The 20,853-nt window shown below is 39.1% G+C and overlaps 1 protein-coding gene across 1 annotated transcript; it reads right to left on the reverse strand.

Moving 5' to 3' along the window:
• Positions 1 to 185: 185 nt before the first annotated feature.
• LOC139727629 (coiled-coil domain-containing protein 83-like) lies at positions 186 to 12,913 on the reverse strand. The gene is made up of 13 exons (XM_071638610.1): positions 12,862 to 12,913; positions 10,340 to 10,480; positions 9,691 to 9,775; positions 8,995 to 9,163; positions 7,612 to 7,779; positions 7,092 to 7,183; positions 6,238 to 6,306; positions 5,425 to 5,546; positions 4,850 to 4,974; positions 4,204 to 4,466; positions 3,426 to 3,586; positions 493 to 526; positions 186 to 266 (listed from the first exon to the last, which is right to left on the reverse strand). Exons 2-13 carry the CDS (start codon positions 10,453 to 10,455, stop codon positions 186 to 188), a joined length of 1,485 nt encoding a protein of 494 aa, XP_071494711.1. The 5' UTR covers positions 10,456 to 10,480; positions 12,862 to 12,913.
• Between the last annotated feature and the right edge of the window lie 7,940 nt (positions 12,914 to 20,853).

Raw genomic sequence — 20,853 nt, forward strand, 5'->3', positions numbered from 1 at the left:
AGAAAATTGATAGAGACTTCAACTAACTTACATATGAAGAGGGCACCGAACTTCCTTACACCCCCATGAAAAAAAAAAGGTTGCTCCGTCTATGTCATTTTGACCTCATTTAGTTCTCAACCTGATATTGTCAAATATTCTCCTGTAACCATACGCAAATGCCTCTGACCATGTACAGTCTGGTTCTAGGTCTTGCTGAAGTTTTCTTTTTCCCTCTCAGTGTGCCTCAGATTTTCAAGAATGAGATTCATCTCCATCTCGTCATTCTAGATTCAGTTGCATTCAGAAGAACCAGTTAAACTGGAGTGTATTTTGCATAATAAAGGAAATATGAATTGAGAATTATATGGCATGTATTACTTGTTTCCTGTGGGTTGTTTCAAACATTTGATGAGTCAGATTCCCTTTGTATTGTGTGTGTGTGTGTGTGTTTGTGTGTGTGTGTGTGTGTGTGTGTGTGAGGATTTATCTTCAACATAATCTTGTGCTCACCTGATTGTCAGGAATGGCTTCCATGGGAACACAACTTCAACGACATTCAGTGGAGCAACATTTATACACGATTTCTACTGCTTAGCAATAATCAGAAACACACTCTGCTATTTAGTGGAAACATATTATGGCTGAACCAACTTCACTGTCCCTCTTCCATGTCTAAAAATGATTTCTAAGTCCAGAGAATTATCAGCGGAATTTTGTTTCCTTTCCAGAACAGTCATTTTCTAACTAATCCTTGATAGATTCTGCTGAGTTGTTTTAAGGCTAGTAAGACAGTTTGTGGATCTACACAATAAGGTTGCATTTGCCCTGGCAGTTACATCGAGCACCATCAGCTTCTACTCACACATGCACTTCATTGCAAGTGTTGGAGAGTCACCGTCATGTATGTATTGCACAGATGTATTAACAGACAGAAAAATCTTCCTATTGAGTTATTTTCAGTGTAAAGTATACAAATAAGAAATCTGTGAAACTTTAAATAAATTGGGCAAGGAAATCAGAAAGTTGGATTATTCTTTTTTAGATCCTGCAATTCCTAGAGGGCAGTAGTCAAGTTATGGACAGCTTTTCATGTTTTGTACGCATTTTTTTTTTTTGGGGGGGGGGTTTCCACATTTCTTATGATTGAGATGCCTTCTGTGGAAATAAAGCACAGCATAATGGCATGTATTCTCCACGTTATCAAGTTGGACCACGAAATACACCTTATCAATGTGATCTTGACACATTGCATTTGACCACGAAAACGGGTGAATCAGAAAAAAAGCCATAATCTAATTAAGTTTTGCCCCCCAAAATTGGAGTGTTGTCTATCATTAAAACGGAGTGTAGCTCACTTATTTTATGCCCAACTTTGTTATTTCCTAGTACTGCAAAGTATTTACCATAGTGGTAACTCAAAACAAGTTTGGTTTCCTAGGAATGGATAAAATGGATCATATGCAGCTTCCAAGAGTCAGTTTTTATCAGAATATTTTATTCATATTCAAAATAATCATCAAATAATATTACTTAGATCACCACATTCTCCATGGAGTTCATGCTTTTGCACATTTTACAATATCAATATTATTCACACAGTTTGTATATGTTGTCAGTAATACTACATATATTTACAATGGAATGATATACCATTTATGCATCATTTTACAATATACTGTACTGCCTCTTACACCGTTTCCTTGTACATAGGCTGTAATGTGTTAAATAAGGGTGACATGCATAGTACGACATTGAAACTGGCAAAGTTGTTAATTCTCAAGTGGGATGAACAACTGCTAGAAAGGAAGGTCAACATAATGTTTTGATAGGGAATATCTATGAGAGGTGCACAAGTCCTTTCTGTTTCATTCTGTTGTTATTTGTATGATTCTTTTACATTGAGACAATATCAGACCTATTAATATTAATTCAGGGCTTATAAACATTGATGTAGGGCAATTTGTCAATCAGTTGCAATATCGGACCTATTGCTTTTAAGTGGTAGGTTTTAGAGGCCTGGGAATGAGGCTCAGCTTCAAGTTTGAGCAGGGATATTTGTAGTTACGTGTACGTCCAAGTGCCTTTCTTTGTGTGATGCTTTTACATTACGGCAATAACATACCTCCTGATTCAGAGCACTTCGTATGACTGGGTTTACATCCCACGTGAGTAATTAAAGCATTATACAGAGACTTATACGTTGTCGGTGGGTTATGGTCTCGAAAGACTCGTAAGCGTGGGAAAAGAAAGGTGACCTGATTGAATCGATCATCATTTGCTGCCAAACTGGGTACATTTGAAAACCCCAACTAGCGCAGGTACAGAATTGCCTGTCAGCGAATATGTGCATCGACTCCAGTCAAGATATTTTTTTCTGCACCTCGTGCAGTGACACAGAGATCAAGCTATACACGATTCATTACATGGATTCTCAAATATATCCAAGCTGGGTCAGCCTTCCCATTGCATGGTATCCCCAGGCTACTGCCTCTATTAATACAGCACACAGTGTAGACACATAAGGACGGATAAAGTACGCCTCATTTGATTCCTATTCCTTTCTATTCTTGGACAGCAAATATTCTGCCTTCACACATTTGGTATGTCAGACTCAGCAGCAAAGAAAGGTGAATGTCGAAACAAGACTTTAACATCTGCTCCATTTTGGTACACTCCTCCCCCATATCTGTATGCCTATAAAGCCATGATGTTTATGTCATATCACTTTTCCACTACTGTATCAAAAGATACTACACCTGTAGTAGATCTTATCAGCAAAATCTAAATTACAGCTCACTTCAAGTTTATGTATATATGTACAGATGAACATTTTCTAGAGTTGAATAAATACCTTAAAAATTACCCTTGCCCAAATTACTTTTAATGTCAATCTTTTGTGACTAATGCAATCATTACTGAAATCACTTGGGAAGTAATTCATCACTTATTTTGTCTCTATGCAGTGCACAGAAAATTTGAAACTCAAATACTGATACATGTACTCACAAAACTTGCTTGTGGACTTCATAATACATATGATATGTATGTACAACTTGTTCGGGATATATGCATTACTTACAACAAAATCAAGATGCTGACATTGCTGTCATAACTCGTGCGCTACTGTCCAGCTTATGTAGTGGCAGTAGCAATGCAACAGAAGAACTATTGGGCAAGCTACAATCCAGTACACTTTTAGGCAAACCAGTCTCAAGATTTAAGGGAAAAATTGGGCTGAGCGGGAGTATCCTAAATGCGCCTTCACTTCATTTTGGTTTTGTTGTCATGGGCGGGCTTCTTGAGGGAGGAAGAAAAAAGGCCAGCTTTACAAACCAATTTTGATTGGCTGTAATGTGACATGGTACACAACCTTGGAAAATCAAGTGACGAAATTGCAAAAACAAGGCAAAAATGAGATATCGCGAAAGTTGTTCATCCCTTGCCTGTGTAATCTCAGCATCTCCCTGGTAACGGGCCAGACGTCCGGCGCCGAAAGCTTGGCTTCCGCCTCCTTGTCTGTGAGCTTCTTGGGGGCATGGATTGGGATGGCGTGGCCCTCGATGCTCAAGAGCTTTAGTTCCAGGGGTCCAAGTTTAAGGTATTCCTGGTGAATGATTGAAAGGGTGGGCAAACATTTAATAATCTAGATATTCTTAACTGACAATTACTGCTGAAGTTGTTGTACACTGATGTCTTAGATGGTTATGGATTCCTGATGAATAGTAAGTCCCAAGCAGACTCATACTGAATTTTTGTTCCTGAGCCAAGTTCTTAAACAGCAGACTTGGATTCCCCCCCTCCCCCCCAAAAAAAAAAAGAAGAAGAAGAAGAAGAAGAAGAAACAAACAAATACACACATGAACGAATCAAAAACCGTATATCATAAGCTTTTACACACATGCACACCACATATTCCTATTTTATACAATGCCATGTGCATCACAATCTTGTAGTTGTCAATTCAAGTTGTTCAATGCCTTCAATATACTGAATTTATACAGATTGAATGGAAAATTTACATTGCCTACAACTATGCCACACATTCAATTTGCCTTTGCAAAAGCTGCACTAAGGGTGCCTGTTCCAGCTTTTAAAGCATTATTCAAATCTTGGCTACTTCTTTTTTTTTTTTCTTTCTTTCTTTATGTTGAAGCACAGGCTATCGATAGTGGGCCTAGTCTTTGGTTCAAGGAACAAGGTTAAATCACTGTTCACACTCACATCAAAGTCCTCGTCATCAAAGTTGAGGAAATTGTCAAGTCCACCCAGGTACTCTCCAATCCCTTCATCATCGTCATCATCCTCCTCCTCCTCATCCCCATCACTACCGCTGTCGTGGGCGTAGACCTCCTCCCCCTCTGCCGAATCCATGTGTGACTCGTTGCTAGGGGGAGCCCTGTGTTCCGTCTCGACGGGCTTGAGGGAGAAGACTTTCCGCTCCACTGCCCTCTGGGTGGCGCTGGTCGGTCGTTGCTTCCTGGGACCTGGGTTGAGAAAATTGATTTTTTTTAAATCATTCCCTCTTGCTCTTTCTGTCACTTCTGTATGTATATTTTGTTGACTTTAGGAATCACATTGTACTGCAATTCTCTGTTTTTGTCCTCTCACTCAGCGTTATTCTTTAATCTCTTCAATACAACACTTCCTCTTGGTTATTCAATGAAATTAATGAACAGTTGCACTATGTGCCGGAAGACATGAATAAATTTCTACTTCTGATTCAGAGTTCTGTCACTGCCTTTAGTTTATACTTCAGAAATCCGTGCACTGACAGCAATAAGTAAACTTTGCTGTCTCGGCAGGAATGCACAGTACTGGAGTAGTCTTGTCTTTCAGGAATTCTAGAATAACAGCTATAGGATCTCACCTTGGGATGTCAACGGCATCGGAACGTCGCTGTCTCTGCGAAAGGCGGCATTGGCCAAGTCAAACTCCAAGATCCCGCCATCATCCAAGTCTTCCTGGTCCTCAAACTGTGTCAGATAGAACTTCCTGCAGTGGACAGAAGGAGTAACAACCAGTTTGGGACTAAAAATGGGAAAATTTGACCAAGCAACATACCTAGTCTCTCTTCCATAAAGTTCTACATCTCATCAAAGAAAGTTTTTTTTTTTTTTCACCTGCTAGTACCTGCTGCTGTAAACCAGAGGAATATTGTTGCATAAACTCAATTAACCCGTTGAGGACGGACTGATTTTGCTACAACAAGCATTTCCCATAGACCCCTGCCCGAGTATACTCACGACTTGTCCTCAACAGGTTAATCATATTCAATGCTTTTTAAAAGGTCAAACATTTTCTTTTTGTTGTTAGGTTTCATGGCATTTCCTTCGGCAGGACATCTCAGAAAGTAAAATTCTTGTGATCAATCTTTCTGTATTTCTATCGCTATTTTTTTTTTTCTTTTAGGAGCGTTCGAACATGGTTGCAAGAGCACCTTACCTTGATATCTTCAGATCCTCAATCCGGCAATCAAAGAGCTCACTCATGATGGTAAGGTTCTCCCTCTCTAGGGACTCCACCTCCCCCTGGAGCTGCTCCGTCTCCATCTTGTGAATCTCCAGCTGGAGGAACAAACACAGAATCACACAACGCGTAAACCATTGCTGTCTGAATACAGGCTGACTTTCATTCCATTTATACAGAGCATTTAGAGCTCTCCAGGGCACCTCAGGAGAGCTCCTGAAGTGCTTTTTAAGTCTGTTTAAATGGTCACCAATTTTTAGAGCACTCCCAAAGCAGTGGCGGATCCAGGGAGGACTGCTTCCGGTGCCCCCCCCCCCCCCTTTATTTTTTGTAAAAACAAAAGAAATAGAAAGACAATAATGGGGGTAGGGGTGCGTGTGCCCCCCCTTTAATTTTGTAAAGGTGTCCCCTCTTCACAGAATTCCTGGATCCGCCACTGCAAAGTGATATCCATGATCTGCGGCGAGGTGAAGGCGCATGCATAGCCTTGAACCACCATGAGCACAACTGCGAAATTGGCTCAGAAAACACACTACCTACATACCTAAAGGGAGTGTATGTACTGCGAGCAGCAGAACGCACTGTGCATATTGTGATGTTCAACGTTCTTGTGTGTGCTGTGTGGTCTCGGCTGATGTTGACTCTCTGTATGAACAGACTCGCAGGGACATAAGCTGAAGCGCTTTAGGGGCACTCCTGTGTCCAACTTAGAGCGAGGTTGACTTTATGCCTGCTCATAAATTTACAATATGTGACACTTTTTGGCTTCCACTGACATGTTAAGATTACCTCTCTCTTCAGCCAGTCATTGTCGATCACCTCCTGAGCACTGAACTTGTCCAGAGTCTTCATTGCTTTCTGCGAGTAGAGAAACATTCATTATTCAACTAGCTTGAGTTAGAGGCTATTGCACCACTACTGCATGTGTTCAATGTGAAAGGGCACTACAACTGGGTAGTATCTCAATAGAGTATCCCAATTTTTACAAAACATATATTTGTGTATATCATTTTGTTTGTTTGTTATTTTGATTTGACTGTGACCTTCATGAGATCCACAGGGAAGGTACCATAATTAAATGGTATATATTTGAGTTCTACAAAAACACATAAATTGTGTTTGCATAATGTAAAGTTCTCATGATAGAGTATGATTACTGTAAAAGTGGATATTTTCGTGCAACTAATTTTTCGCGCTCGGTCGGGTAAGAAGAGCTTCGCATGTTTTTAATTCCGCAGAATCACGACATCAACTACTGGAACTTATGGCAAGCAAAAATATTTGCGTGCTTTTATTTTCGCGCTAGTTTCTGGTTGCACGAAATGCGCGAAAATTTCCACTTTTACAGTCTAGTCACATAAAATACTTCATGGCTCCAACATAGTTTGGCAATAACATATAGAGATATAGATTGATGCATACCTAGAAATAATGAGTTAGGTAAATAAGCAGATATATTAATTCATTCATTCATACATATATACATACATAGAGGGACAGACAGTTTATAGATTGGTAGGTAGATAGATAGAAAGATACCATATGGGTTGATTGATAGATAAATAGATAGACTGAGAGCTAAGAAAAGCGTATGACACTTTAATTTCATACATAAAGGTAATGTGACTAGTCCATCCACTCACCTCTGAGGCAATGTACTTCTGCTCATCAAGTCTCTCTGTTGTGGACTTCTTGATCTCATCCTTGGCTACATTCAACGTCCTCTCCAGGTGAGCTAGTGAAACAACAGAAATACAGATTAGATCTCATCATTCATGTTTTTATTGATGTGCACATCTAGCCAGGGTCAGAATCCACTAACTCCACTGTTTTGTAATGATTTGACAGTGAAGGAATAGTGTGCAAGTGGAGGCATTTGCATCTTAATAAGCATCTACAACATTACGCACACAGCTACACAGTGGGAGTGTGCCGAGTATGCAAATTCGCACCTCATTATCTAAACAAACAACAGACCTGGCCTATTATGCTATAGATCTACAAAAGCTTGTATGACAGGGGGAGGGGGTAATGCCAACTGTAATTGAAGATATACAGAAGTTTGGACATTGAGATATACTTCTGGAAGTTATCAGGGAGCAAACTATCCATAGTTTCTCGTGGTGTGAAAGCGGCTGTAGTTCTAGTTGTCATTTCCTTTACCTTTCATCTCTTCAAAGTTGGTCTGCATATCAATCAGTTCTTCTTCCAGTAGCTTGATGTGTTTGGCGTGCTCCCCACTGCCTTTCTCCTTGTATTGTGTCCACTTGGTCACCTCCACTTGCTCTTCCTCGTACAGTTTGATGGTCTCACCAATTTTTAGCTTCAGGTCTGAAAATGTGATGACAATAGGCATGTCTTCATCAGACCATAGTTCAAACTAGCAGGCTATTTTGCAGTTTGGGGAAATAGCTGGATACATGTATTACGAATGTGCGTCTTCATTACCTCAAAAACAGCCCACTTGGGAGATTAGGGCGATACTGATGCATATGCACTTTGCATCATTACTCGGCTCGGCACGCACTTCGAAAGAGGTTTCCCCAGTGTGATGGGATCAAGAAAACTTCAGGCTGATGGAGATGCAACCAAAATAGCGCACTAATGCAAGAATGAGCGTGCTATTTCACGAACCAGGCCAAGAATTGGGGGCAAATTTTCCCAATCAAATAGCATGCTGTTTGCATCTTCATAGAATAAACAGCGGTTTAATTTGACATTGGACTAGTTTCCTACAAACAAAATAGCATGCTATTTTGAAACTTTGGTCTGGTGATGACAGGCCTTATGAAGACATTTCACCACTTCTCCTGTTCTCTGACTTCTACATCTACAACAATAATGTTAAAACAAATTGGGTAATGTGAAAAATTTCATGGGAACATGAATGCATATGCAACCATCTCAAATGAGCATCGTGAAAACAAAAATCATTTGAAATTCATCACTTAGAAAATGATACCTCCTAGTTTTCGCAGAAGCCCTAACTATACAAGGCACATCTTCTGTCCCGTCAATTTATTGGTACATCCCTGCATCATGATCTGTATCACTGCCTTTATCCCTTTTCTCTTTAAAGTAAAATCCTCCCTGGAAAAAAGTTATACACAGGAGAATAGATGTGAAATTAGGGTGAAGAGCTGGGGTCATCTGCATTTGTCCTTTCCTGTGATGAGATCTACAATGCTAGACTTGCCAGAAAAGGGGCTACAATTTGGAAGAAAAAGAGGAGGAAAGACATGGAGATGCAAGGATCTGAAACCAATCCAGGATAAAGTGAGATGCATGGCAGGATGATACCCTATCCTCAGAGGTTCTCTACCAGTCCCAAGGGCTGCAGAACATTCCTTTGATGTGTTTGTGTGTGTGGGAGGGTGGGGGTGTTGACAGGCCAACGGGGTGGGGGAGTTTGTCTCCTAATGGGAATCAGGGGCTCCTACCATATTTTTTTAGTTGTTTTTTTTTTCCACTAAAAGTAAAAACCTACATCTTTCCTGACTGTGTGGGAAGTAAGCATACTGATCATACACATGGCCCCAATCTCACCCTCAATATTGTTCTCTTCCTCCTTGCATGCCCGCCATTTCTCCTTCAAGGCCGCCTCGACCTGTTCCTTGTTGATGACAGACACTTGCTCTAGCTCCTGGTCCCTCTCCTTGGCCTGTTTCAGAAGGGTCTTGATGTGATAGAGCTGTTCCTCTTTCAACCTCTCGTTCTGACATACATTATGGGCACAAAGAGCAACAAAGTCAGTTGAAAGTACACGTGACTCTAATCTGGTCTGATTTGAGGATATGTGTGTGTGTGTGTGCATGCATGTGTGTGCATGTGTTCATGTAAGTGTACGTGAGTAAAAATTGTAAATATAGTTTTTCTTCTTCATTAGACTAAACTTTGACCTTCTGCAGGTTTTCGTCCATGTGCAATGTGTTTACTGGTTCCTCTTGGGTGCACATTATCTGAGGCAAGTTTGGGCACAATGCCCTAACAGATTGATTTGATGAGTTTGATAAAGTTACTTAAAAAAAAAAATCCAAAGATAGAATAATGTGAACTCTAATGACTTTGAATACAAAATGTACACTATTCTTCAGAAAATGTGCAAAGATGGAGACAACGACTGCCGATATTTGTAGAGTATTCTGTGTTTAAAACCTAACTAATGTCACTGAAGTGACAAGGCTTCAAAACATAATTTTAATATCAAAATTCTTATACAATTTATTATGATGGAAAGCTTACCCTCTCTTTGTTCCGTTGACCTTTTTCTTCCAGTCCCTTGATCTCATACATGAATTCTTCGATTGCATTCTCTTTCACATTTATCCTAAGTGGAGAAGAACAATGAGTTTCCACGTATGAAAAAAAACAATGCAAGATATCATGCAAGGAGGAATGGCATTTGTATTGCAACTGATTAACAAATTGCCCTACATCAACGTGAATAAGCACAGCATTTGTATTATTGTGGCTCATAAAAGAACATAGTTCAGATAGTGCATTGATATTCATACCTTTCAATTCAGTTTTGACAAACTATAAGAAGTACTTCTCTTTCTTAATTACTGTAGGTAATATTGATTGTATTTCTGTCTGCAAATTGCTACATTTTTCTAAATAAGCAAAAATGGTCACATGCATACTATATATGTATGAAATGTTTACACATGAAAGTCTCAATGCACAAAACTGTCTTGCTCTGAGTGACAGTCAAAATTCATTTTCAAATTGCTTTACACAAACCTAAAGTATCTTTCATCAAGGTAGCCATCATTTGCACCGTTGTTTGTCACATATTTAAAATGATTATTAGTCATTAAACAGCATGTTGGGCAGCTTTTTTTTTTTTTTTTTTAAAGAAAGATGAAAAACAAAAAATGTGGTGACTTACTGATAGGCTAGGATTGCTTCCCTTATTGTCATCTGAGGCTCCTTCTCCTTCTTCTTTCCGCTCTTCTTTCCACTCTTCTTTCCACTCTTCTTTCCTTTCTTCCCCTTCTTCCCCATTTTCTCTGATGTCTGGAAGCACTATCTGCAATTACCACATATACAAAAAAAAAAAAAACATTCTTTATCACTATAGCAATGTAAACCAGGCCATGTCAAATCTAACTAGACTAGATCTACATTTGTAATGCATGAAAACTTTCGTGTCTGAGCAGTAGAGCATAAGTCTAGTAGTTAACATGATTAAAGTTGCTACTAGTAGAGTAAAAGCCCCAATTTCCGGACACTTAAGCTTTTTTGCAATATTTATTCAACTCAAATAATACACACAACATTATCTATAATAATGTATGTTAAATATATCAACCTAATTTTTCCCAACATTGATTTTGTTAAACAGATCATAAAATTTCACAAAATCCCAAAATATTATGACCTTGTCAAGTCCCCAAAATTCGGACAGCATCTCCAAAATTCGGACACGCGCGCAATGTTAATACGCATACAAGGCCGCTGAAAAATCCGCGCGCGCCATACCTTGTTGGTGCAAGGTTGCATCGGTGATGTTGCGGCGCCCGTTCGTGTCCGAATTTTGGGGACTCTGCACTTGCATTCAGCCCCTGTACATTTATTCACTGCATCGGCACGTACGGAGATTTTGTTTTTATTTTGCGTTTTTGAGGATACCATCACACTCTGAGCTTGCAATAAACGAAAAATCTCGCAATAGAACGGCATAATTTTTCAATTTTTAGCACTTTTTCGGCGACCCCGATTCTTTACACAGGACCTAATTTGCGCGCGCTTTGGAAAAGTTGCGATTCTGCGATTTTGAAGGCAAAATTTAAGATTTTAGATGGATTTTTGGGGGTGACTCAGGCACTTTCCTGTGGTGAACGAGTGTGCTAGTATGTGAAACGATGTGATATGCTTGTGTTGTGACAGTCCACTTTGCTGCCTTGTGATAAGTGGCAAGTGTCCGGATATTGGAGACCGGCCGAAAATTGGGGTTCTTACTCTATACGTACTGGTACACATGATACATAGTTTTTCTTCTTTTTAATTTACATCACAGACACAAGCAATGTTCGGTACTGTTATAAAATTAAAGTGCTCAATGTAATGAAAGTGGAATAAGGTAAGAGAAGAAACAAATCATTGTGTCAAATTTCATCCTTAATGTGGACCACTAAAAACTTTCTAAAGTTACACCACCGTCATTAAATTTTGTTGGGTTTGTTGTAATTTACGCACGCAATGGCATATTGCTGAATTGAAGCATCTTGCTGCAGCACACATATTTGACATAGGGCCTAGCTAGACAGCTTAACCTTATTTTGTCGGTTGTGAAGTTCTAAACCTAATGAACTAAGTTAGAGAAGAGTAATTTAGATCAACATGTGTTACTGTTATGTTTAGTCTTCTCTGTCTTGCTTGTCTTCTGTGAATGCTTGGTTTGGTGCAGTCTAGAGCACCTATATGGCGATGGTTGAGATTGTTAAAATTAATGCAGCGACATGGAAGTAAGCATGTGGGACTATAGACAGAAAGATCCGTCTGTCCGGAGGACTCTTTTATGTTTTGCCATTAACGCTGTCCTCCGTAGACAGACGGAAGGTTGCAGTACCCATTGCTGTGTGGATGTTCTTAACCACTGTCTCTATGGAAAATTGGGTGAGGTACCTCACCCTTCTCGATTGCGTCTAATTCACGGCCCTAGGTCGGCAAATTTAAGCTTGTATAGTAAACTCAACTATTCAATAATTCATTGCACTCACCAGATTAATGAATAATCCAACATTTTGGTCGAATTTTCAACGTAAAACACACATCAACCAGCCCGTCGCGTCGTCATGTTCAAACTGCAGAAACATACAGTATGAATCTATTAGCCAATCACATGCGAGGTAAATTTCTACGTGTTTTTTTAATGAAACACGTACCTCGCATGTGATTGGCTTACAGATTCAAAATGGCGACTTACAGCTAGCGAACGGCGATGTTGCGATATGGATAACATTTCTGCGGTATAACCCAGTTACTGTGAGTATTTCGATTGCACAATGTGAGAAATTAACTGCAAATATTGCTGCATAATGTGTCATGTCATGTCAAACTTGTTTGAATGTAAAAAAGTTGCCTGAAATTTGGTTTATCGTAACGTTTGATCTGTGCGCTACTGCCACACAGGAGCTGGCATCATTGACTTCGGTCTGTATACGGAGGGGATCCGTGAAGCCAGACGCAGTCTCCGCGGAACATTCCCCGACGGACAGATACAGACCGATCTTTCGGTCAAGTGGGACTATACACAGGCGTTCACCCTTCACTTTGATGACACTGCAAATCCAACTTCTGTTCTTCACGTAAAAACAAAAACACTGATTTCAAAGGTATACTTGTAACATTTGTACTCAATCTTCCGTCTAAAGATATCTTTACGAGGCTTTATATCACATACATTACCTTATCATCGTATCCTCTTCTGGCGACTACAGTGCAGTTCGCAGTGACAAATTAATTGGTTTCCAAGGAACGCAACGCTATCCGACAGACGCCCTCACGTGCCAAGCATGGTCGTCTTCTCCGTCTACACTATGTACGTACAAGTACGTCTATTGAGCTCTCCGTCGCGTCGTTGTCACCTCTGGGATATTCTGACCTGTGACGAATAATTATTTTGAAACAATCGTGACAAATAATCTTAGCCTGGCCCAGTCATCCCTTTAGCTTGAGGGGTTCCACTTCACTTCCTACCACCACAGAAACTACATGATGACAGATTCATTTTTAGCATTTATTTGCTCACTTAGCTTATATGGTTATACATTTGTACTTCAAAAATAACATTCTACATTTTGGGCGAAATTCCTCTTCAAATTTCGTTACTTTATTTGAAGAGGAATTTACCTAAAATGTATTATATTCTAATCAATATGTCATCATCACTGGAAAATCAGGCACAGTGGAGAAACATTACAAAGAGAACATAAAGTCCACATGCACAAAATTTTCCACTTCTATCATAAAGAAAGAATACTTGACCTTAAGAAGGCGAGGGAGAAATGATTTCCATTTATTTTGAACATGCGTCAGTAACGAGCAGAGGGAATGAGTAGTATTGTGTGTTATTGAGTATGGGTGCTGAAGCCTGTCACCATTTAAATTCACATGCGTGGTTCTTAACTTGTAAGATAGAAGCGAAAGCTATCTTTACAAGGCAACTTATCATGAAAGGTTGGCTTGTATGATATTTTCTTCTTCTCCGAGCGTTAAGTAATTACATTTACGTATGAAAAAAAAATGTATCAGATTTTCCGACTACTATTTATCCATATTCTTAAAATCTCATTATTTTTTTTGAATGTTGATGTAGTTTACTGGAAATGTGACAAGGATGGCCAAAGACATTCAGAGGTGGAGAACCTCCGTTGCTGCTCTACATGTCAAGCGGTATAAAGGGCAGTAAGAAAGTTTACTCTAATAAAATGCGTGGATAACATATCTTAAATAAGGTTTGTGCAGTATCATGTATCCTTGTAACAACACTGAAGTTTAAAGGTGACAGTGACCTTCGGATCACATATCGTTTCCTCTGTTGTTGTTTTTTTTTCTGTTCCATCTATGTTTCACCATTATTCAAATCATCATTATTCAAATCATATTATTACACTATTGTCAACATTGTTAAATCAACTGTTCTTACATCTGCAGAATGTGGTTGTCTGAATATCACTATTAATGCATTGAGAAGATTCTGTTAGTGTCCCAGGTATTTTTGCCTTTCATTTTTGTTTCTCTTTATTTTGGTCCTACGTTGCATCCGTGCTCCTCATCTTTACACTCTGTTCAGAATTTGGGACCTACGCTTAACAAGCTCGCTTTTAAGTAGGTTCCGTCATATTTCTTTAGCGTTATACATAGAACCAAACGTACGATGATTGACCACTGAATATGTTTTACATTCTTACATTAATTTACTGTACATCCAAGCCGGATGTTATGATTCACTATGTTTTTATTATATTTGATGTACATTCCTTCATTGAGAAGTATGAAAATAAATTGAATTGAATTGAATTGAATGTTACACGCTTATTGTAGGCCTACTACTCTTAATACTGTATGTTTGTATGTATGATACCATCAAACTGATAATGATAATGATGAGTATTATAATAGTGTTACTTTAATCGATAATAAAGTACAATAATGATTGAAGTAAGAACAATCGTGATGATCCTAATATGAAGCGTTTAGTGTACAATCAACTCTCAAATCTACCAAGAAATTAGAGTCAGTATGGAACAAGAAAACCATACAGGACTCAGAAAGTGTGTGTACAATGCTTATTTATTGATTTATCAATATTGTCATGCGAGAAAGGGGGGAATTCGAATTTAGTCAAAGAGGGGGGGGGGGAGGGGTGGTTCCTTGACACTACTCCTTCATCACAAGTTGATGTCCCCATCGACAACATTCAGACTTTAATTTTCTTCAGTATCGTACTCGCAGGCTATTCCTCATGCCAAATTTGTATACTAATATGCTCAAAGCTAGAGCCATTGTTGTTTCTGTACATAATTTTGGATCTACTTTTCTTTAAGAATGCGTATCAGTCAATTCTTACTTTGCAACCTCTTAACAATTATGCCAACCAGAAATCATTGTCCATGCATGCATCCCAGGTCTTCTCGCTCGGCTTTATGCTAAACCACATGTCTGCAAACTCTTGTAGCCAAATCTTCATATCGTTGTCGTTGTTATACATGTTCTCTGATTGCAATTTTCCGCACACCCATAGCATGGCTTCAAAAAAAAAAACTCACTCTGAACCTTATTCTTGAAAAAAGCTTTATGTCCTCGTTTGTGCTTGATATGTTCAGGCAAATTTATCCACCTGCTTTTTCTACTACAATTTTATGCCACATAAGAGCTTGTACATTTCTCCTTACTCCGCGTCTTCTTGTGTTTGTGACACAGATCACTCATGACGCTTCCTTCTCACCTGTGTGTCACACGGAATTTTCCTTTATTTTCCGTCTGTCCCTCGACATTTTGTATTTGTCCATCCCTAGAGAACACGGTTTCATTATTCACTGTGCATTCCAGTTATTACCAACTGCAAGGTCATTACCTCATGTGAACGCAGTGTGGTATGCATATGCTTACCAACTGAATGTTGTTTTTGTAACTCGTTTCCAAGAGACATACGGTAATCTAAGTCATGAACATGTATTTGTTCATGTATGATCAGAATTATTATGATCAGAATTATTAACCATGCTGGGTATTTATCTCACACTAACGCCTTATTTCAGAAAAATAAGATTTTAAAACTGAAAGATTTGTTTGGTTATAATTTAGGTATTTTTATGTATAAATTTTCCTCAAATGATCTTCCTGGTGTCTTTTTACAGATGTTCATAAGAAACAATTCTGTCCACCACTATCCAACTCGCCAGAGTGACGTTTATCATCTTCACCTTCCACGAACTCGAACAGTTTTCGCTAAAAACACAATTATGTATACAGGTCCTAAATATTGGAATGATCTCCCAACAGAGGTTAAAAGCTGTCTGTCATTATCATCCTTTAAGCGTAAACTCAGACAGCATGTATTGAATAGCTACAACACACAAGTGCACTAAAAATCCTTTTTATTATGCTGATGGCTGCTCTGTTATACTACTCGGTTGTTGCCATGTGAACAGACTCATGCATACATTTTAGTTGCATGCCCTCTCAAATTCCTTCCCATCGGTGTTTTTCATTCCACTTCTAGTAAGACCTTGGTCGTGTCGCATAGTTTCCCCTCCTTTCTTTCTTTCCTTTCTTTTATGCATCATTGCAGCTGGTTGGTATATCACATATGGGAATTGCAATTGATTCATGTTCTCCATTTTTCAAATCTTTCCCCGTGTCTATGGAAGCCGGAATGTTTAAACCCTAAAATTATATAGTACTTAAGTATTCACGTCATTATCACTCCCATGTCAAAATTGCTTTTAGAGCAACTGCTATAGTGTGCAGCTTGTGGTTACTTGTTCTCATTTTATCACACACATAAATACATGTGAGAAGAATCTTCTGAGCCCCGAGTAATAGTCATTCTCTTTTATTTATCCTTACTTTTGGTCTTAATTGTACCCGTGCTCCTCATCCTGTTCCCGTTACTAGGCTTTTGTTGGGACCTACACTCAACAAGCTTTGCTTTTTAGTAGGTTCCATCGTATTTCTCTTCGCATCCTTTACTTTGATTGAAAATGACACATCGACCGTTATGTATTACTTTTGTATTCCTATTTCTTCATGTATATATACAAGCTGGACATTCTGTATTGTATTTTGTTATATACCATGTATTTTCCATCGAGAAATACGAAAATAAATTGAAATTGAAAATGATTCAACAGGCTCTTTTACCAACAGGTTTTCTCAACAGTCTGGCTCTGAATTCTCAACAAAACACAATTAAACAGACATAGTATAGACATAGCATGCAGTTCTTCATCCTCGTTAGCCAATGCTGGCGCTTCAGGCCGACTCGTTTTGACTGTCCTTTTGATTTACTCAGTGTTGCCCCTGACTTCTCTGTATAGTAGCTCGCGTATACCGCATGGCCGGCGGAACCGTGATGGGGGCTGGGGGGCTCGGGCCCCCACACTTTTTGTGCATCATACAAAGGAATACATAAGGTGTCATCACTTTGGGCCCCCCCACTTTTTTTTTTAACCCGGAAGTACGTAAGTGGCACTAGATAGAAACATACCTTTTTTTTTGTCAGCTGAAAAACTGGAAATGGAAGGGGAGAGATGAGGTGAGGACCTTTTTTTTTTTTTTTTTTTTTTTTTTTTTTTGCTTGTCAGCTGAAGAAACCCGGAAATGGAAGGGGAGAGATGAGCTGGGGACCTTCTTTTTTTTTTTTTTTTTAGCTTGTTAGCTCATGAAACCCGGAAGTGGGCCCCCCACACTTTTGAAAACGCTCTGCCGGCCCTGTACCGTACGTTATTTTGGTGATACGGTGGAAACCTTGCTTCATCTTTCTGATTTTTCACAATCACATCATCCTCCCCGCCACTGTCTCCGGTATTTGCGACAACCTAATCTATAGTCGTGCAGCAAGTGCTACATGAGCTGGCACTACTTGCTGTGCTTGCTCGATCCCACTCATTATCAAAGACAAACAACTCAAGTTCTTCTTCGATGCGATTCTTCATCTTGGATTCTTCTTTCTCCCGTCCCTTTTTGGTGTGATGTCAAACGTAGTTGTGGATTTCTGTGTTTCTTTCACTGTCATGTCTGTATCTTTCTTCTTCGTTTCTGTCACCGTGGTGTTCTGTAAAGCTAAGGTAAAGGAAAACAGAGGAATGAAACAAAAAGATTATAGAATACACATAATAATGCAATGTACGTCACACTTTCTGTGTTGTTTTTTCGGACAGTTTGCCAAGTTTTGCTCTAAAGTAGGTCAAGATAGGACTGGCCTCCCAAAGTGGAGATGAGACGCGCGAAAGTTAACTCGCGCTTACTGTTACGTCACAGTAACGGGAGGGCGTACCATGAGCGCGCAATTGTCACCCCTAGTAATATCGATGTATAGTACAGTAAGCATTACGGAGTTCGTTATTGTCCAGGCGAAGGTAGTGAGTGTCCTACAATAAGAAATTTTTGAGAAATCATATTTTCGAAACCTCTCAAAGATAAAATATAGCCGACTTTCGCATAATATCATAATCTGAGCGAATATGGACAAGTCAGGGAAGAAACGAGGGAGCGCCAACAAGGCAAAGAAGGCCCAAAAGGAGAGCACACGCCTGCCACCCATCCAGGTCAGGGGTTCGCGCATCGACTCTTCCCAAGGGCGCCCCACCAACGCCGGCATGACAAGTGCCGTGGAAGAGCTGCACGACTCCCTGCTACAGCTGGAGAGAAGTAAGCTACAAAGTGATGATGTGTGAATGTGGCGTTGAGATGACGGATGGTGGTAATGATGAAGATGAGTTTTGGAATGGAGATGAAGATGATGAATACCTGTGATCTGGCTGATATGATTTGGTTTGAGAGGAAGTACCTGATTAACTAACACACCAACCAACATTTTGCATATGTAGTATTGATGTGTACCTTGCTGGATGAGGTCAGCTTTGAGGACTCGTGGCTTAACCACACAGGTGACAGTCTCAGTCACAACAAATTCTGTACATTGTTCAGGTCAAATCGGCAGAGCCCACTGTCGACAGGCGGCAATGTACTTAGGGCAGGACCTCATCCATCCTGGTTCCTTTGATGTATTAAGATCCTGCTAATCCTTTATTTTCTCATTGTATGTTGATAGCAAGGTTCTCGAATGGAAATCACTCACAAATTGTTAGGTTTTTTGTGGTTACGGAGATCTTCGATATACTTTAAACAATTAAACGGAGTAATGAAAACATTAATTTGTATCAATTTACACTGTTTTTATTCCAGGTGATTGTATTAGAGCACGAAGTCCCCTACCTAATGTCGAAGTAGCCTGCAAGCATCACACAACTTTACCCATAAACTTTAGAAAACATTCTCTTGAAATTGTGAATATTGCCGACTTGTAAAAATGATTCCTTCATTTTATATAATCAGTTTAATTTACAACAACATTTTACAGATAGATATCATAATGAGGATATTACTCATGACGGGATGGAACGATGCATGCTTTTAGCGCTACATGCCATCATAGAAATAATAGGAATTATGCGGTGATATGTATAGTTACGAATAATTAATATTGATATGAAATTGTTTGATTAAGGGCTTTATATCGAGTAGTGGTTCCCTGAAGGGTTCACCACATTGGAATCAGGTCTGCTCCTTACAGAAAATGAAATTCCTCTATAACTTTTGTCTTCTATCGAGTACCCGTATTCGGCGTAACGATCATTTCCGTAATTACGTCCATGGTGCGTTTCCACGTTTTGAGTATAATCCTTTATTAGACACAAACTATCTAATCTTCAAAGCGGAGGATCGACACCTGTCTTTTTTTTTATCATGTCAGCAAATACGCTCGATTTTAACTGGGACAAGCTTGCTTCTTAGTAGGTTACATCATATTTCTTAAGCATTTATTCTCAGATTCCAACTTTCATAGATCGACCTTTATGTTCTTATGTTTGCAATATTCTATTATGCCTCCTAGCTGGATAACATGTATTATTTCAGTTTGTTATATTTCATGTATTTTCATTGAGAAATGTGAGAAAAGTTACGATTACTTTTGGTTTCAGCGAGTACGTAATGAGCTTTCCTCCTATATATCAATACATTTTACCACTTTACAGAAAGGCTGTTATTGAGACTTTCATGACGTAGATACGGACAATAAACATAGTAGACCCAAAATAACTATACACATATAAGTTCTCAAAGTTAATATTAAGCTGTCTGGTATAAGTTTGAACCTGTCGGCATTTTACTTGTATTTGGTCATTCATGATTTTTTACGATTTATTTTTTCTATTTATGTGGCATCATGCATGACTTTGAGTGATAATAACCTATTCATTTTATCGTTTACACATTGTCATATTTATCGTAAGTGTCTCATTGTCCCAAATCCACACACACAACTAACAACTTGACTCTCAGAGCCGACTTTTCACAATACCGTGCCCGAAATCACGGAGGTAGAATCACGCGTGAATTTGTGCGCTTATCTACCATTAGGCATACATTCTGTGTTTTACCTCCACTTTTTAGTATCTAAAAGTGAAAGTTTGTATTTTTTAATTGAAAGCACCATTTTAAAGGTGAATTTAATGAAATAACGATGTAAAACAAAATAAAAGTCATCTAGATTAGATACGAATTAACAAAGTTACAAAATTTTGAATTTTCCACTGCTTTTAGAAGAGTAAATCTAGAATAGAATATCTCATCAAGGTAAACATGATTATTATATAGTAGGGGTCATTCCACGAGACCGACACCCACGAGTTCGATATTGGGGGTGGGGGGGGGGGGGGGGGGGGAAGGGGAGGCCCGCGAGTCTTACAGCTCATGAGCTCGACACTATATAGTCAAAGAATGTCGATGAGTCTGACAGTAGGCAAAAAAAGCCTACGAGTCTAATTCTGAAAAACCGAACGAACTTTACGTGTATCGTAATAATTAAACCGGGGGAGGGCGAGGGCATCATCATCGGGAAATCAGTTCAACAAGCTGGCATTATCATAGAGATTTTTTGCGCTTTTCTTATAACATGGTGAATAGGGATTCTTCACGAGAATCAATTTCTGAACAAGAATTTTAGCGGAATTATATGAAGAGTATTTCCGGTAATTTTTTAAAGATTCTCATTGAATTGTTAACATATTTGCAAATCACGAAGCGCAAAAACAATACGCGCTGTTTTCACTTGAAGATAAAGCAATTCACCTTTGTTTTATGACAAGTTTGACTGTTGTGTTCTCCGTG

The sequence above is a fragment of the Diadema antillarum genome, unplaced genomic scaffold (assembly GCF_040938485.1).
Source record: "Diadema antillarum isolate AM-2024a unplaced genomic scaffold, OU_Dant_1.0 seq00000137_RagTag, whole genome shotgun sequence".
Lineage (NCBI taxonomy): Eukaryota > Metazoa > Echinodermata > Echinoidea > Diadematoida > Diadematidae > Diadema > Diadema antillarum.